At 45.2% G+C, this 15,878-nt stretch overlaps 1 protein-coding gene across 1 annotated transcript in view; it reads left to right on the top strand.

Moving 5' to 3' along the window:
* The window catches only part of LGR6 (leucine rich repeat containing G protein-coupled receptor 6), a 147,598-nt gene that overhangs the window by 119,219 nt on the left and 12,501 nt on the right, over positions 1-15,878 (top strand). The window contains exons 7-12 of the mRNA XM_083508556.1: positions 4,422-4,490; positions 5,670-5,741; positions 6,467-6,538; positions 7,828-7,893; positions 8,766-8,837; positions 12,814-12,885. Coding sequence (XP_083364682.1) covers positions 4,422-4,490; positions 5,670-5,741; positions 6,467-6,538; positions 7,828-7,893; positions 8,766-8,837; positions 12,814-12,885 — 423 coding nt within the window. The remainder of the gene's footprint in view (positions 1-4,421; positions 4,491-5,669; positions 5,742-6,466; positions 6,539-7,827; positions 7,894-8,765; positions 8,838-12,813; positions 12,886-15,878) is intronic.

Genomic DNA, 15,878 nt, shown 5'->3' with positions numbered 1-15,878 from the left:
TTCCCAAAAAAATCAGCCTTTTTTTGCAATAAGGAAAATGATGGGAAAATGCAGTGGAAAGTGTGGGGTAACACTTGATGTAACACCATCTAGTCTTCCCACAAACCAATCGGAGTGAATGCTCTGTAGCTGATGTCTGATCTCCCTGCAAACACATCAGGATAAATGTAAACATTATCATTATCATCATCATCACCATCATCCACTCTTCACCACATGGTCTCAGGTAAGGGCGCAGCAATTCAAAATATTGAAAACAATTAAAAACAAATCAGACAATATTCCAAGTACACAACGTTCCAAGTGCCATTGCATCATAGATATGTGCAATGGCTTTATGATAATGGCAGTTTTATTGTCAGTTCCTTTCCGAATAAACCCTAATCTGGATTTTAAAATATATATATATCGTGTCACAATAGGCACTTTCCAGTCCTTCAGTATGGAGGCTGATCTTAGGGACAAGTTACATATTTTTTGTTAAAAGATGAGCAATTTAACACTGTAGTTCTTTAAGAACTTTCAGAAAGATGTCATCTGAACACAGTGATTTTTCCATTTTCCATTTGTCAATAAGGTCTAAGCCTTTGTCCTTTATCACCACTATTTTCCTCAGTTCCTCCGATTCCCTTCTTGAGAAAGTTAGTTCAAGCACAAGTGATCTGCCCTACGTCTTTCACTGTGTAAACAGAATGCAGAGAATTCATTCAGCTTCTCTGCAATTTCCTTGTCTTCCTTTAGCACACCTTTTACTGCTTGTTGTCTAAAGGCCCAACCACCACCTTAGCCAGTTTCCTCTTTCTAATGTATTTAAATATTTTATTGGTGATGGTCTTTATGTTTAAAATGATGTGCTCCTCAAATACTACTACTACTACTAATAATAATAATAATTGCACCCATTGTTGTCTGCTTACATTTCTTTTGCTAAAGTTTGTGTTCCTTTTTGCTCTGTTCATTTGGGCAAGACTTCATTTTCCTGGACCACAGTTTCTTCCACTCTTCTTGATGCATGACTTCTCCCCTTAGCACACTGCTTCACTGGACACCTTTTTAAAAAGCTCTCCCAACCCCACACATTTCCTTCCCTATTTCCTTTGTACTAATTCTTCAAACCCCATTTTCCCTCAAGCCCATCATTCACTAACCTCCCCACTTCCTGTGGAGATATGATGTAACCAGTAGTGCCTTTATCTTATCCGAGCATTTTAGCCAACCTCTGCCAGGAGATTCACCACCACTGCAAAATCTTACAGAGCATTAGATTACAAAATGATTAGCCATAGTTTTGGGGTTTTTTTAACAGTGTGTATTGCTTAGGCTGTTCTCAAAAGCAGTGCTTTTATCTGAGTTTTCATTTGTCCACGTCTGTAACTGAAGGAAAATATATAGTGAGAAGATAGTACATCCAATATAAAAATGGCTCTTTCCCATTACGCACCTCCCTGTAACAGGTGAGACATTTAAGACTCACCTGTTTCTGTGTCACTTGAGAAAACACCATTGTAGTAGTGAAGTTTGAAATTAGAATGTCATAGAAGACTGAAGCCTTTAAAAATTGGGAAATATTTCTGGTCACAAGTGGTGTATGCTTACCTCAACTGCAATCAAATACCTTAAGCACACTGAGCAAAGAGTTTTGTGGTCATTACAGCACTAGATTTCATGGACCAGAGCTATCTTCAGTTGCATAAAGTGTGATTCAGTTTTCAGGTATACATACCCTGGATGTAATGGTGTGTTTGTGTGTGTGTCACTGTTGGAATTAACAGTCAATGGGATGCAACAAGTATAGTCTGACTGCTCAGTCAAAGCTCAAATATATGTAAAATGACCCTTTGCAGCAACAGTGGTTGGTGACAACAGAATTGTTTTAACATTGCTGAGAAAATTCACTCCTATAGTGGAACAGGATACCATTATCTCTACTTAGACCCAAATGAATAGAATTGAATTTTTTAATGTTGCAGTTTCACACTGGTTTTTCTCTTTGAAGTTCTTTTGTTCCTTTACAGTGTGTGTGTGTGTGTGCGCGCGCGTGACTATCTGAAACGTTCACCTACTAGTCTGTTGTATTGGGGCCTCTGAGTTTAAGTAGGTGTTATAGCATATGGATCTAACTGCATGCAAACACTTTTGACACTGATTTGTGTTACATGGTGCTTCTTTCCACTGCTAATAAGAGGTATGTCTCGTCCTGCCTACAATGGATAAGGGCACAGGGGAGTTACAGGGTAATTATGAGGCAGTGGTTGTGGGGGAGAAAGGAGGGAAGTGGGCGTTACTAGGCAATTAGACGGCAAATCCCATTTAATCCCAGAGTAAATTCATGGTTGTTTCTGTCCTTTAACCACAATCCCATTCATGTGGTAATTACTTTGGGATCCATTAAGTGCAATTACAAAGTAATCCACAGGAGCCAGTAATTACTCAAAAGTTCTAAGATATTCACCAATTAAAACCCACTGGGCTACCATTTAAATAGAAATGGTCACATGGCATTTATGAGTCAGGATAGTTCCCTGCAACGTGTTTTATTGTGCTGGCTTCTTCTACGAATGGGACAATGAGGTGATGGGTAGTACATAATCTACAGCAGGAAGTACCTCATTGGCCATTTCAGACCTGAGAAATCCAGCATGAATTATTTGTTCTGTTTCTTTTCTTGAGGATCACCCACCCTGTTCAGATGGCATCATATTCTTTGGGTTAAGTTTAGCTAGGAGCTTCTCATGTCTATCTTCATCACTGGCTTGGAAATACAGTGTTTCTCCTGGAAATGGGCATCACTCTCTCAACAATTGAATTAAACCAGTTGGGGGTGAGGGGACACTATATTAGTTGAAATTTTCAATCCAAATACAGTAGGAGGGTTAACACACTCTGACCGCTGAAAAGCATAATTAATGTTGGGGCCTTCTTGCATGTAACTCATGATATATCTCATTTCCCCTTGGAGAATTAGTGGTGCTTTCAGATGACAGTTATAGTCACTCAATGTGACATGTGACAAACATGGCATGCCAACACCACCATCCCCCAAAAATGTATTTAGGCCTGTGCCGTCCCCCCCATTCCTTGTTGTAACAATGGCAATAATATATAAAATGCCAATAATGTATAAAAATGTATTTTTCACACCATTGGCACGCTACCAGTCTTGCATAGTTCACATATCCTCCTAATGAGAGGGCATGTGTATTTCATCTTAGAATTATGTTTCAGTCTCCCTTCTGTTAGTGACTGAGAGTAAATGGAGCTGTGCTTTGCAAGACTAGCTTGTGTGGCTTTGCCCTCAAATAACAAATGGGTGAAGGGAGCCTGCCATAGCCTTTCCTTAAAACCACAGGTGGACAACATCGTGTCCTCCAGATGTTTTAATCATCACCACCACCACCATCACCATCATTTTATTTGTATGCCATCTTTCCACAAAAAAGAATGACTGCTCAAAGCAGCTTACACAGTGGCGGAGCTAGCTGCTCGGGCACCCGGAGCGGCGCACATGCGGTGCACCCAGGGGCGATCCGCCCAGGGAGGATTTTGTCACCCCCTCCCTCTGGGATGGCACCCGGGGCAGACCGCCCCACTGTCCCCCTTCCTACGACCCTGAGCTTACAACAAAGAAAACAAGAAAATCAACTATCACGAGAACAATTTCTAGACATAATAAAGCAATAGCGTAACAGCAACTATCATAACACCAAAACACAACATTTCACTTGCAACAAGATTGCATCATCATCTTAATTTTATTGGTTTTGAACTACAACTCCCATCACCCCTGGCTATTGGCCGTGCTGTCTGGCGATGATGACAGTTACTGACTGCACAGCACTGGAGGGACGATGACTCGTTGGCCACCTATGCCTCTCGTTTTCTTTAAAGTAGCCATAACATAACTTACCCCGGCAGTAGCTGCTCTCTGCCCTTGTAGGCTACAGCTGCTGCTTCCCCTTTTCTCTGAAAACCAGGCAAGGTCAAGCAAGCTGTGAAGAAAGCACTCTGTTTGAAAATGCATTAAATAATTTCCTCTTCCTTTTGCTTGGTTTTAGAAATGTGTTTGAGAGGAGGATGGTGGTGGTGAGTCTAGGATAGACTGGTAGAATGCCAAGTCCTAGAAGGGCAGCTAAGATGCATCAGAGGGAGTAGCTCAGATAGGGATGCTGGGGGTCCAGGATGGTGGTATTACTAGAGGTCTCTGGAGCTTGGCTTGACTCAGGCCTGATTTGTCTCCTAACAGGGAATATTCCAGCATTTCTTTGATATTGTGTTTCCAGACATGGGTGGCTGGATAAACATACTTGGAAAGCTCATCTCCAGTGCATAATGACTGTGTTTTTCCAACCCTTTGGAATGTGTCACACTCTGCTGAGCTTTTCTAGCTTTCTTAATGATGCCTTTGCTTTTCTCTCTCCCAGGGACCTAAATTATAATGAGCTGGTGGAATTCCCAGTGGCCATTAGGACACTCGGCCGACTTCAAGAGCTGTAAGGCATTTCTTTTGCTTTCCTCGAGGAAGAATTCTCAGAGATAATCTGGCTCCAGCTTTAATGTGGACGGAACTGCCATTCCAAATGCTAATGCACATTCCTCTTTCACCAGGCCTCTCATAAATTCAGCATGCCCCTCTCCCCGCACTGCAATAAATGCCTCACGGATGTCATTAGTGCCAAATAGAATTTCCAAAGTTGTGGTACCAGTGGGCAGATCGCCATGGGGTGTAATAACTATGGCCTTTGGCCAAACACATGAGACTCGCACACAAACACACCTCCGCAGAGAACTGCTGAAGGCCCACAGCACTGATGGGATGGGCATATTTTGCTGTGCCAGTTTCTGCAGCCCCTGCTGTTTTCCACCTCTAGGGCTATGTTCCTTCAGAAGAAGCTTTGAGGCTCTAATTATTACCCTCAGTGGAGCATTCTCATTTTCCACCTCACTAAGGTCCATTCATTCTTCCAGGACATGGGCAATTTCTGGCTTTCCAGGAAACAGACGTGCATTGTGGGTAATAGGCTTCTCAGCCCTTAGGGTGTGTTCAGATGGTCCTAATTTGGGAGTGGCATGCACTGTCTCAGTGTTTCCAGTTTCCAAAGTCCACATATCTGGGGTGTTTCAGCTGCACTGGTTCCCACCAGATTACTGTGTCCCAGGATAGGGGTCTAGACTGTGAAGCTTATGTTATTAGCTTGCCAAGAGCACAGGGGGTGTCTTTTGTACTTATTTGCATATATTCTGCTTATATTATAACTGCTGTTTGTGATGTCAGGTTTGACCAATGCTGCTAATTCAGTTTGGCTTCATTAAATGGTTTTGTCCTATCTCTGCATCTCAAAAAATTGATATGCATGCACATTCGCTGTAAAGAGGCTAAATTACTTTGAGCTTCATAGAGAATTGGTGAAGTGCATATATTAAGAAATAAAATATGGTAATCATGGACATGTGTCTGTTTTGCAGCATGTATGCAAACAACAGGAGGGAAAATATAAGTGGTGACAGCTTCTTGCCACATCTTCACAAATGCAATGGACTACAGTGAAGATTCACACACTATCCATGTAGTAAATTTTATGTTGTGAGAAAGCTAACTTTAGACATTCTATGTTTAAACAATACTTCTGTGTTCTAATCCTTAACCACCCTGGTGTCTTCTTGCTCGACAGGGGCTTCCATAACAACAACATCAAGGCTATTCCAGAGAAGGCGTTTGCTGGGAATCCATTGCTCCAGATTATGTAAGGAATAGGAATATGAAACCCAAGATCACTGCATAACCCCACCACGCTTGTCATCAGGGAGCTCATCCTAATTCCCAGGGCTGTTGTCTGTCTATTTCCTGAGGGAAAAATTAAAGAAAGGAAACCAACACGAGTTGGAATGTTGTACTCCAAATTTCCTTTACCTGTTTCTAATGCCACGTAATTTACTGTATTCCATCAGGGGAATGAAAAAGAGGAATCAGCAGGTTATAACTGGAGTGTTTTCTTCATCCATATCAGTGCAGGTTCCCTTTCAGCCACTGGAAGATAGGAAAATGTATGTGAGGTGCAAAGGAAACTCCTGAAGGAGCTGCCCAAATATGCTTTTCAGGCAGTTTTCCACTTTCGTTCATGGTGCTGCTTTTTTTAGAATTACTCTGTGGCAGGCAAAGCTTGTCATTAGCTGGACAGACTATGTCAGAGCTTCGTTACTGTAGAAATTTGACTAGGCAAAGGGTATTCTTGGGTCAGCTGGGAGAACATTCTTCACTTTTCCCCATAGTCTTAGACCACAGTGACACACCTCATACCTGCTTTCGCCCTATTCCCCCAGATGTGATAGACTTCTATATCCCACATGGTGCAGCTCTTTTAATTCTATCCCAGTCATCTTCCTCAGTAGTATTCATATTAGCAACAGGGAAGAGACCAGGCCTTCCTTGCATATATTGGCATTAACTGCATCTTCTCCTCTTCTACAGGACTTTGACCCGGGCTGGCATCCGTTTGCTTCCTGGAGGAATGTGCCAGCAGCTGCCCAGCCTACGAGTTCTGTGAGTTACAAACACGCTTCCCTTTCTTGCTAGGGCTCTTGGCAGGCATATTTCCTACCAACACAGGAAGCCATGGCTCCCTGTTGCTGACCAGTCTGGCATAGAAGTGTACTGGGCAGCCATGGCACATTTTCCACCCTTCTGCTTTCTCCATTCCAGGAAGCTAGCATTAATGGGCTTTCTGGAAATCATATTGTGTCACTTCAGTTACATCTGTAGTCATATGGAATATCACTCTTAATCCCTGAATTTAATGAACACCAGTATCGGGACATATTGGGTTAAGAATATGATGGTGATGAGTGGGTGGAAAAAAAGGGCAGAGATTATCCAGGATTATGATCAAAGTTTGTCTTTTGCACATATTGAAAGAAGTGCTGGATTGAAAAATCGCAGGCGCTGGAGTGGCATCTACAGCTTTTGCGTAGTCCTCAGCTAACACACAGTAAATTAAACTGTGGTGTTTTTCAGTTATACAACCCCAGATGTTTTTGGACTACGGTTCCTATAATCCCCAGTCATGATCAGGGATTGGGACGTGGGTGGCACTGTGGGTTAAACCTAGGACTTGCCGATCAGAAGGTCAGCGCTTCGAATCCCCGCGACGGGGTGACCTCCCGTTGCTCAGTCCCTGCTCCTGCCAACCTAGCTGTTCGAAAGCACGTCAAAGTGCAAGTAGATCAATAGGTACCGCTCTGGCGGGAAGGTAAACGGCGTTTCCGTGCGCTACTCTGGTTCGCCAGAAGCAGCTTAGTCATGCTGGCCACATGACCCGGAAGCTGTACGCCAGCTCCCTCGGCCAACCCCAGAGTTGGCCATGACTGGACCTAATGGTCAGGGGCCCCTTTTCCTTTTACAGGGATTGTAGGTGTTGTACTTGAGCAACAACCTTGGGACACAAGATTGAAGAACACTGGTTTCAAGTGATATAACAGCATCATGCAGAAGTACACTTTATACCCATATGTCAACTTAGATAGCCACCAAGTAGTAGCCAGTTACTGCTCTTGGCTTTTTTTCGTGAGTTGGACACAGAAAGAAGCTAAATTGAACAGAGGAAGGGTTGAATAATCTAGGGATAATATCAGGAAACTGGGCATATAAATGAATGAAAGGACTGGTGCCAAGCATGGGGTGGGTGCAAAGAGGATATTACCTGTCTCTGGGGTTTCCTGCTTCCCCAGCTGCATAGCCCGGGGACACCCACTCCTTTCCTCAAAACCAAATACATTCCAGGAGGGCCTTCAAGAAGGAAGGCTTTGTTCTAACTTTCGTTGTTTTCCCCACAGTGAGCTCTCGCACAATCAAATTGAGGAGCTACCCAGTTTCCACCACTGCCAGAAGTTGGAAGAGATGTGAGTAACTCTTGCTTTGGGGCAAGCTGAGGTGGAATCCCCAAGCCTGCACAACAAGTTAAGCAGTCTGGAGGTGGATAAACAGTCTGGAGATGGGTGCTGTAGCACAGGGACCTAATTAGGATCTTCCTGGGGTTTAATAGTGTCTCTGGGTTTCTTGTGCCCTGTGTATAACTTTTTGCATGAATGCTTGAAGCAGCAGAGGAAGCTGCCTATTCAGAGCCAGGCTGTTGGTCCATCTAGCTCAGTCTTGTCTGCTCTGGCTGGCAGTGGCTCTCCAGGGTTGCAGGCAGGAGCTCTTCCCAGCCTGACCTAGCATCGGTTGAACTTGAGACCTTCTGAAGGGAAGGCAGATGCTCCACCACTGAACATAAAATAGTTTTGAGGGATTTCAGGTTGAGAAGGTCAGGGCAAAACAGACCAGTGAGTAAGAGGGCACTGAGTCTCTGCTTTCCCAAGAGTTCCCTTCTCCCCACCTGCATGGTATTCCCATGGGTGGGAGCACCAGCTGGTGACACCGAACCCTGCAGGCTTCATAGTGTGAGCAGATGCTGAAGAGGCCTGGGAACTGTTGGTATAAAGAAACCTTGGTGCTTGTAACTGCCGCCCCCCACCCTGCCTCCCTCAAGCACACATTTTATTCGAAGGGGACACTGTTGCAGGCCTGAGGCAGTATGCAGGGAAAGGGGTGGGTGGGTGGCAAGGAGCTGTTTTGTTTCTTGATCCACTTTCCCCTTGAAATCTGAACCCCCTTTCAAGCCTGAATAGAAATAAACCGTCATGGCAGTCCTCCTTTCTTCTGCTGCCAGTGAGGATGGAGATCTCTGTGAAGCAAGTCTCCCTCTCTCATTTCAGCCTCTCTGTCTTTGCAGTGGCCTTCAGCACAACCGCATCCACAAAATTGAAGCAGACACCTTTGGGCAGCTCACAGCCTTGCGCTCCATGTGAGTACAGCTTGCTGGGAAGCATCAGAGGTTTTTATTTTAGTGGAGTAGTGCGAGGCAGTGCGCTCTGGGCATGATTGCAGACGCAGCCGTACAAAAATCTATTCAAAACAAGCCTGCCAGGCCAGCCCATAGACACACAACAGCCCATTCTTGTGATGACATCTACCTTGCCCCCACCAACCGAAAAAAAGGAGCAGCAGCACTGAGTGGAATATGTACTTCAATGTGTTGGGCCCATCTCCAAGCCTGCAAAAGTACCAGATGCAGATGAATTTAAAATATTGTTGCAGAAGTTGGGTGCCACCCCTACTCTCTGCCAAGCCAGAAGCAAGATTTCAGGGGATTTCAGGCACTCACCCAGGGTTTGTGCTCCTTTGGAAGCTTGAAGATGCAGCGAAGACTGTTGTGGCTTTAATAAATATAATTTGTTCATCCATTTACACCTTCTTTTTTTTAAAAAAAAATTTTTATTGGGTTTTCCGTTTTTATGAAAACAAACACACACAAAAAAACTAACACATAACAAAACATGTATAAATTCAGCCAATCCTCATTCCATGACCTTGTTCCCTGACTTCCCCCCACCCCCCCTCGTGCATCCCAATTCCCAAGATTATATCAGCAAATTGGTATTTCTCCTCTTAACCATCTTGTTCTTCTTATTACCTCTTTTGTAATTAAAATTGATATTCCTAAGTTGGACTTAAGTTCTCTTCCATCGATTTTTCATTTTGTCTTAATTAAAAGTCTTATTGACCAAACCTAAAAGTCTTAAGAATTTCTAAAAATCTCCTCTTCCCTCCCTCCCATCCCCGGTTTTTGTCCCTTCCCGATGAAAGTCCAAAGTCGAGATTCTCAGCCTGGGTTCCTCACGTCCGAGGCTTTCAAGTCTCTTTCAGTCCCTCTCCGCCGGTCTTGTTGGTAGCCCTTTATGTCAGTCGTCGAGTCTGGAAAAAGCTCTTTCAGCATCCAAATATATTCTCTTCCCACAAGGAGATTTGTAATCAACTGCTGGAAAATTTCCACAAAGCCTGTATCCTCCGAACCAAAGTCCAAACAGAAGCCTCAATCATGCCTCTTTGTTTTAAATTCCTGTATTCCATATTGTCCCAGGGCCTCTTCCTTCTTCTTCTGCATCTTTCGCAGACTTGTGGTAGATATGTTCCCAAAGTCTCCTTGCTTGTATTCCACAGATGTCAGCTTTTGGATGTTGCTTCCCAAAGTTACTTTCTCTTTTTCTTGTTTAGTCTCTTCCACCTCTGAAAATATTGTTTCCCCTTCAGCTGTGGATTCTTTCTCATTCAAGTCCTCAACACAAACAGCAGAGTTGCCTGTTCCCAAGGTCATAGTCTCAAGTTGTTTATTCATGGCCAAACTCTGCTCTTGTAAGGTTCCCACCAACTGAAACATCCTTTCGATTTCAGCTAGTAACTTTCCATCCACAGCCATTGTATCCATTGTAATTTCACAGAGTTCCCCCTAGGGGGAATCTGGTTACTTATTAATCTTTTACTCAACAACCCTTTAATTTCTTATTGTCACTTTGTTTCCAACAATTTTGATTCAATTGTAGCTTGTCTTAGTCCATGGGGATCTTAAACAGCAATTTTTTTCGCTTTAAATTGCCCGTTTGACAGCTTTGACAGCTGTCAAACTCCGCGGCTCTTACACAAGCACAAAGGCAGGACGTTCCCGAGCCCGGGAGGGGGGGTAGTTCAAAACAAAAAGAAAGCTTCTGAAACTCCACTCTCCAGCATAAAATTTCCCTTAGCGAAATCTTGAAAGTTAATGTCCCTTTTAACTCACCCCACCAAGGGCAGGCTCTCCAGCTTAGCTCTTATGTCGTTGCTTAGATCTTCTGCAAGGGGGGGGGGTGCGGACTTCCTTTTAGCACACCCCCCGGTCGTCTCTAATTCAGGGTAGAAATTTTTAAAGTCCCAATCCGTCTTACTCACGGGTAGTTCTTTCAGTCCAAATTTTCAAGGAAGGAAGTCGGCGCTCTCTGGTTATGGCTCGCGGCTTCGCTCCACCGAGGTAGCGATCGACTCTCAGTGCCACGCCACCCCCGTATCCCCTCCGCAGCCTTTAAAAAGGCTCTTCGCGAATCAGGGGGGGCGCTTAAGGCACCCACCGAGTCTTCAGTCCGCAGGCATCCGCGCCTGCGGTTTTTAAGGGTCCCCGCGTCGCCGGCGCGGCTAAGACCCGTCCTCGGTAGAGCCGATTCCCTCCGGAGCTCGGAGGGAATCCGCCATTTCCAGATCGCGTCAACCCGGAAGTCCCATCCATTTACACCTTCAGTCTGCATGGAGGGAGTCCAGATCTTACAGCATGGTCATTTCAAGAGGGGCTTGTCCCCCACAGCAGCGCAGCACTGGAGTCAAAGTTATCTTTCCCAGCCAGCCTTCAGCCAGGCTGCCCAAGATGGATCCCAGTCTCTTCTCTCCCCTTTTCTTCCCATCACACCTCACTCCAAACTCTCTCTTTTCCTGCCACTTCAGTCATACACCTTATCACCATAGCAAGCTCTGTCTGCCCAGGCCCAAAAATTCCTCTCAGATTGACCATCAACACCTTTTGTCATGTTTATACCTCTATCCCAGGTGAGGCCCTGGCTTGGAAAGGAAGCTTAGCCGGTGTTCTTCCACTGGCCTGCAATTTTCCCTTCAACCCTCCAACTAATCAAAACCCTACCATTTATTAATTTCTAGGGTTTAGGGGTGTCCCCTTCAAATCTACAACAATATGAACACACACTCTATATCTATCGCATGCCTCACACAGAGAGAAGACTTGTGATGTATTGCATTCCTCAGAGTTACAAGCATACCAGGAGCAAGAGATTATTTGTGCACCAAAACGTTTCAACCCTTTGGACTGAAAAGGGGGGAAATTAAAAATAAGTAAAAACAATGGTCCATCAGTCATCTTTCCTGCTCCTTACTCAAGTTCTCGAACAGAGTCCTCTGTCCCAAAGCTTAGTCCCTAGCCCAATCTTGCAGACCTCACAGCCTTTCACTTTCTGCTCAGGCTGTTCCTTACACAGCTCTCCCTGTTGAAGCTAGAGGACAACAGCCCCTCATACCCTCCATGGATCTTTCAGAAGCTATATGCAAGAGCCCTGTTGTGTGACCAGCCAGCTTGTATTCCTAAGGCCCATACTTTTGAGGTTCTGCTGAAATAACAATCCACACCATACTCATACTAAATTCACACATGATAATTCCACCACCACCCTTTGGTGGGTGGGGAGGTCACAGTGCACAGAAAGGACAGGGTCAACCCTTCCTTCCCCAGGCACAACCTTTTCCTGAAAATGCCCTCCTGCGCTGCTATCATGCTTAAAAGAAGCTTTCCATTGGAGCCAATAGAAGGCTTTTTGACGCCTAATTGCAAAGGGGGGGGGGGGATGCTACAAGCTGTATGGGGAAGCCCTAGGTGCCAGATCCAACCCATGGGATGGTTGCTACCCGTCCCTAGAAAAATGTGGTTATCCTTTTTTTCCTGCTTGGACTTCCAGTGGGACGAATTTTTTCATGTGTTCAAGCTTATTCTCTTCCTCATCCTCAAACTGTGCTGGCAGAGGGTGGGTCCGGTGGGAGGAGGAGAGTGAAAGCCTGACCAGGTATTAGGCAAACGGTAGGTTCACAAGGAGGAGAGCCAAGGGTGAGAGCAATAGTTATCACAGGACACAGGCAGAGGGTGGGGTGGGGCAGGGAGGAAGAGTTAGAAAGAGGGTTTTTGCACGGCCAGAGGGTGGGTCACAGAATAAACCACTGTAAACCCTGTGTCATTGTCATGGATTGCTTTGAAGTCATTTCTGCACCAGGTAAAGTAATGTTTAGCCCCACAATCCCCCCCCAACCTGTCCTTTATTTTGCCCAACCAAAGGTGGCAACCCTAGCAGTTCCCCACCCCTGACTTACAGACTCTTCAGCATACTTTCTCCATCCCTGCATGTACTTTTGCCTTGCAGAGACCTGAGCTGGAATTCCATTCAGTCTATCCACACGGATGCCTTTGTGACCCTCCGCTCTCTCACCAAGCTGTAAGTTACAGTGGCAGCGATAAATTACTGTTGTTTAAGTCAAATTTATATGCCACCCTCCCTTCCAAAGCAGGCCAGGGCAGTAAGAGAGGTAGGCATTGTGTCAAAAATTAAATACCCCAAACTGAGGTGCTGCAGAAGAAGTTAATCTCCTTTTACACACAGCTAAATATGCTTTTCACCTGACCAAAACCTGATTGCTTATCCATTTTCAATGTCTAAATTAAAAGGGTAAAAGTGCTATCACTTTATAATATTTTTAACACCAGGCAAGTGGAAGTTCTTAGTTCTGCCAAGCAGTGAAAATTTTGGAATTGATGAGGAGCATCAACATCCCAAAGGCCTTTCTTGGCTCCACTGTCCCTTCTTGTTTAAATAATAATATACCATTAAATGCCAAGGGTTGGTTCTATTACAGAACAGAGTTTAGCTGAAATAACCCATACAGCATGTTCTGTTACTGGACTAAAACCATGTACTTATTTTCAAGGGAAAATCAGGTGAAAAGAAAAGAAAGGTATTGCTGGCAGATTCCCCTTAAAAGTGGCAGGCTAACAGTACATGGTACAAAAGCCTCGTTCCCTAATTTCTAGGGATAATGGGGTGGGATTTACCTAACCAGCCCCAGCAGCGGAAGTCCTGCGCATGGACTGCTGCTGGAAAATGAGGCTTTCCCTTCCTCTCCTCCCCACACACCTTCCCATGCCCCCTGGAAGGGGGGTAGTTCCATCTAGCAAACGAGAATGCCAGATGGAGCAATTGGGAGAGGATGATATTGAATTCCACCGATGGACTTTTGTCCAAAGTAAGTCTAAATAGCATGCATAGGGACAGCAGGCTGCTGGACTTCATTGTTTGAGAATCTAGCCATGGACCTCTAGATTCTAGGCATGTGGAAGCTAGGGGAAGTGTCAGTGTCCTTACAGAATACTTGAGACTAGGGGGTGGATTCAGGGGCACGTCCTGCTATTAACAAAACAGCAACTGAGCATCTAGTGCTGCAGCAATAAAACTGCTAGCACATTTGCAAAGCTAAGCAGGGTCCTATATGATTTCAAATTGGATGGCGGGGGCTGTTTGTTGAGATTCCTGCATTGCAGGGGTTTGGACTAGATGACCCTCAGGTCCTTTACAATGCTATAATTCTATGAACTGCTATGGAAGAACCACAAAGCAGGATTGCTAAAGTGATGGGCCAGGTGTACATGTGCTTCATTGACACTGCATTTTCCCATGCAGCGGCGTAGCATGGGTTGTCAGCACCCAGGGCAAGGCAAGTAATTTGCGCCCCCTAACCCGGGGCAAGGCAAGTAATTTGCACCCCCTAACCCCTAACCTGCCGCCGCTGCCAGCTTCTTCTTGCTGCTGCCTGGTCTGGTCTGGTGTGGTTCTCTCCCGCGCTCAGCGCTGCACTGGGCGGCCGCTGCACTGTCCCTCCCCCAGATAGTCCCTCGCTCTCTCTCCGCACCGCACGCCTGGCACCCACCCCCTCCACAGTGGGCGGCGACCCAGCGGCTCGGATCAGATTCGCACAGCCAGCACTGCAGTGAGAGAGAGTGAGTGAGCCAGGTAGGGGCGGAGAGCTGCGAGTGCGCCCCCCCAGATGTTGCGCCCGGTGCGGCCGGCCCCCCCTGCACCCCCCACGCTACGCCACTGTTCCCATGGTCTTATTATGACATGTCTGTGCATAAGCAGAAGTACAGGAAGCGTTCCTGGGGAAAGTAGGTACTTTTCTCGTGGGGCACGCCTCTGCTGACTCCTGGAACTCTGTTGTGCTGAGAACACAACCCACACTGGTCCCACAGTCATTGCAGTTGGGAAGTGTGGAGCCAGGGTAGACACAAACTGCTTGAGCCACTGGCCTGCAGGGCCACAAAGGCATATCTGATCACTATGCTGATGTGATATAAATGTCTCACCGCACTATTATATTGCAACGTGTGGGACAAAAAGGAGTGCATGAAATCTGTCTGTGGGCCTGAGGCTATTCGTCTGGCATTTTGGAGAAAAGCCTCGCTTTTTTATTGTGTGGAAAAGATAAAAGTGATCGTGCCTTTTGCCGGCGAAGCTAACAGAGCAACTATACTGAGAAACAATCAGCTACACATAGTGAACTTTGTTGGCCTCTCTTTCCTTAGTGATAATTCAACCTATACTTGGAATCTTTCTGCCATTCAGCAGAATAACTTCCCCTCATACATCCTCAGTGGGTGAATCACGTATTAAAGCTACTTGCTGGCTAGCCTGGGAAGAATGTATAATATAATAATGCTATTTACATATTTTATTACACTCTTGTACCATTCTTCTTCCCAGGTAGCTCAGGATACTATAAAAGATCCTACCCTTTCCTATTATAGCATCACAGCCACTCTTTGAGGTCACCAGTTAACTTGATTAGCAAAGCAGTGGTTCTTTACCTTTGGTCTCCCTGGTCCTAGTCCTACACTGCACCATACCCTCCAACATTTCTCTGGTGAAAATACAAAATGCAACTACGGAGAGCAAAAGAGGCCCACACCTTCCAGGATCTCTGTTTGGTCAGTTTCTCATTGGGAGACCTTATAGGAACCATGTGTATGCTTCCTTGGGATCCATGATGGAAGTAAAGTGGGCTTATAAATGTTAGAAAATAAATAGATAAAATAAACAAGACTAGTGAGAAGGTTATAGGTTGAATATCACAGAGGAACGAGAAGCCACCAAGATTCACTATGTGTAGATGTTTATTTTCCTTGGCTTCATGTCACATACAAACAGGGGTTCGTTGTGAATGGCCAACAGTTGTTGCATAATTGCTAGCTGAAAAATGAGGCAACTTGAAACCATGAGTCATGAAACTGGCTTGAAACCTTACAAGGAGCCTTGTCCATGTAGCACTAATCCATGATTCAGTTTGACATGTCATGCAGCCGCTGTGCATGGAGTGCTTTAAAACACTATATATTTTCTTACTGGTAACATCTATTTTTGATGGAAAGAGATCTACCGTA

Source organism: Podarcis liolepis (genome assembly GCF_965112155.1).
Source record: "Podarcis liolepis genome assembly, chromosome: 6".
Lineage (NCBI taxonomy): Eukaryota > Metazoa > Chordata > Lepidosauria > Squamata > Lacertidae > Podarcis > Podarcis liolepis.
This window is presented reverse-complemented; position numbering and strand designations above follow the sequence as displayed.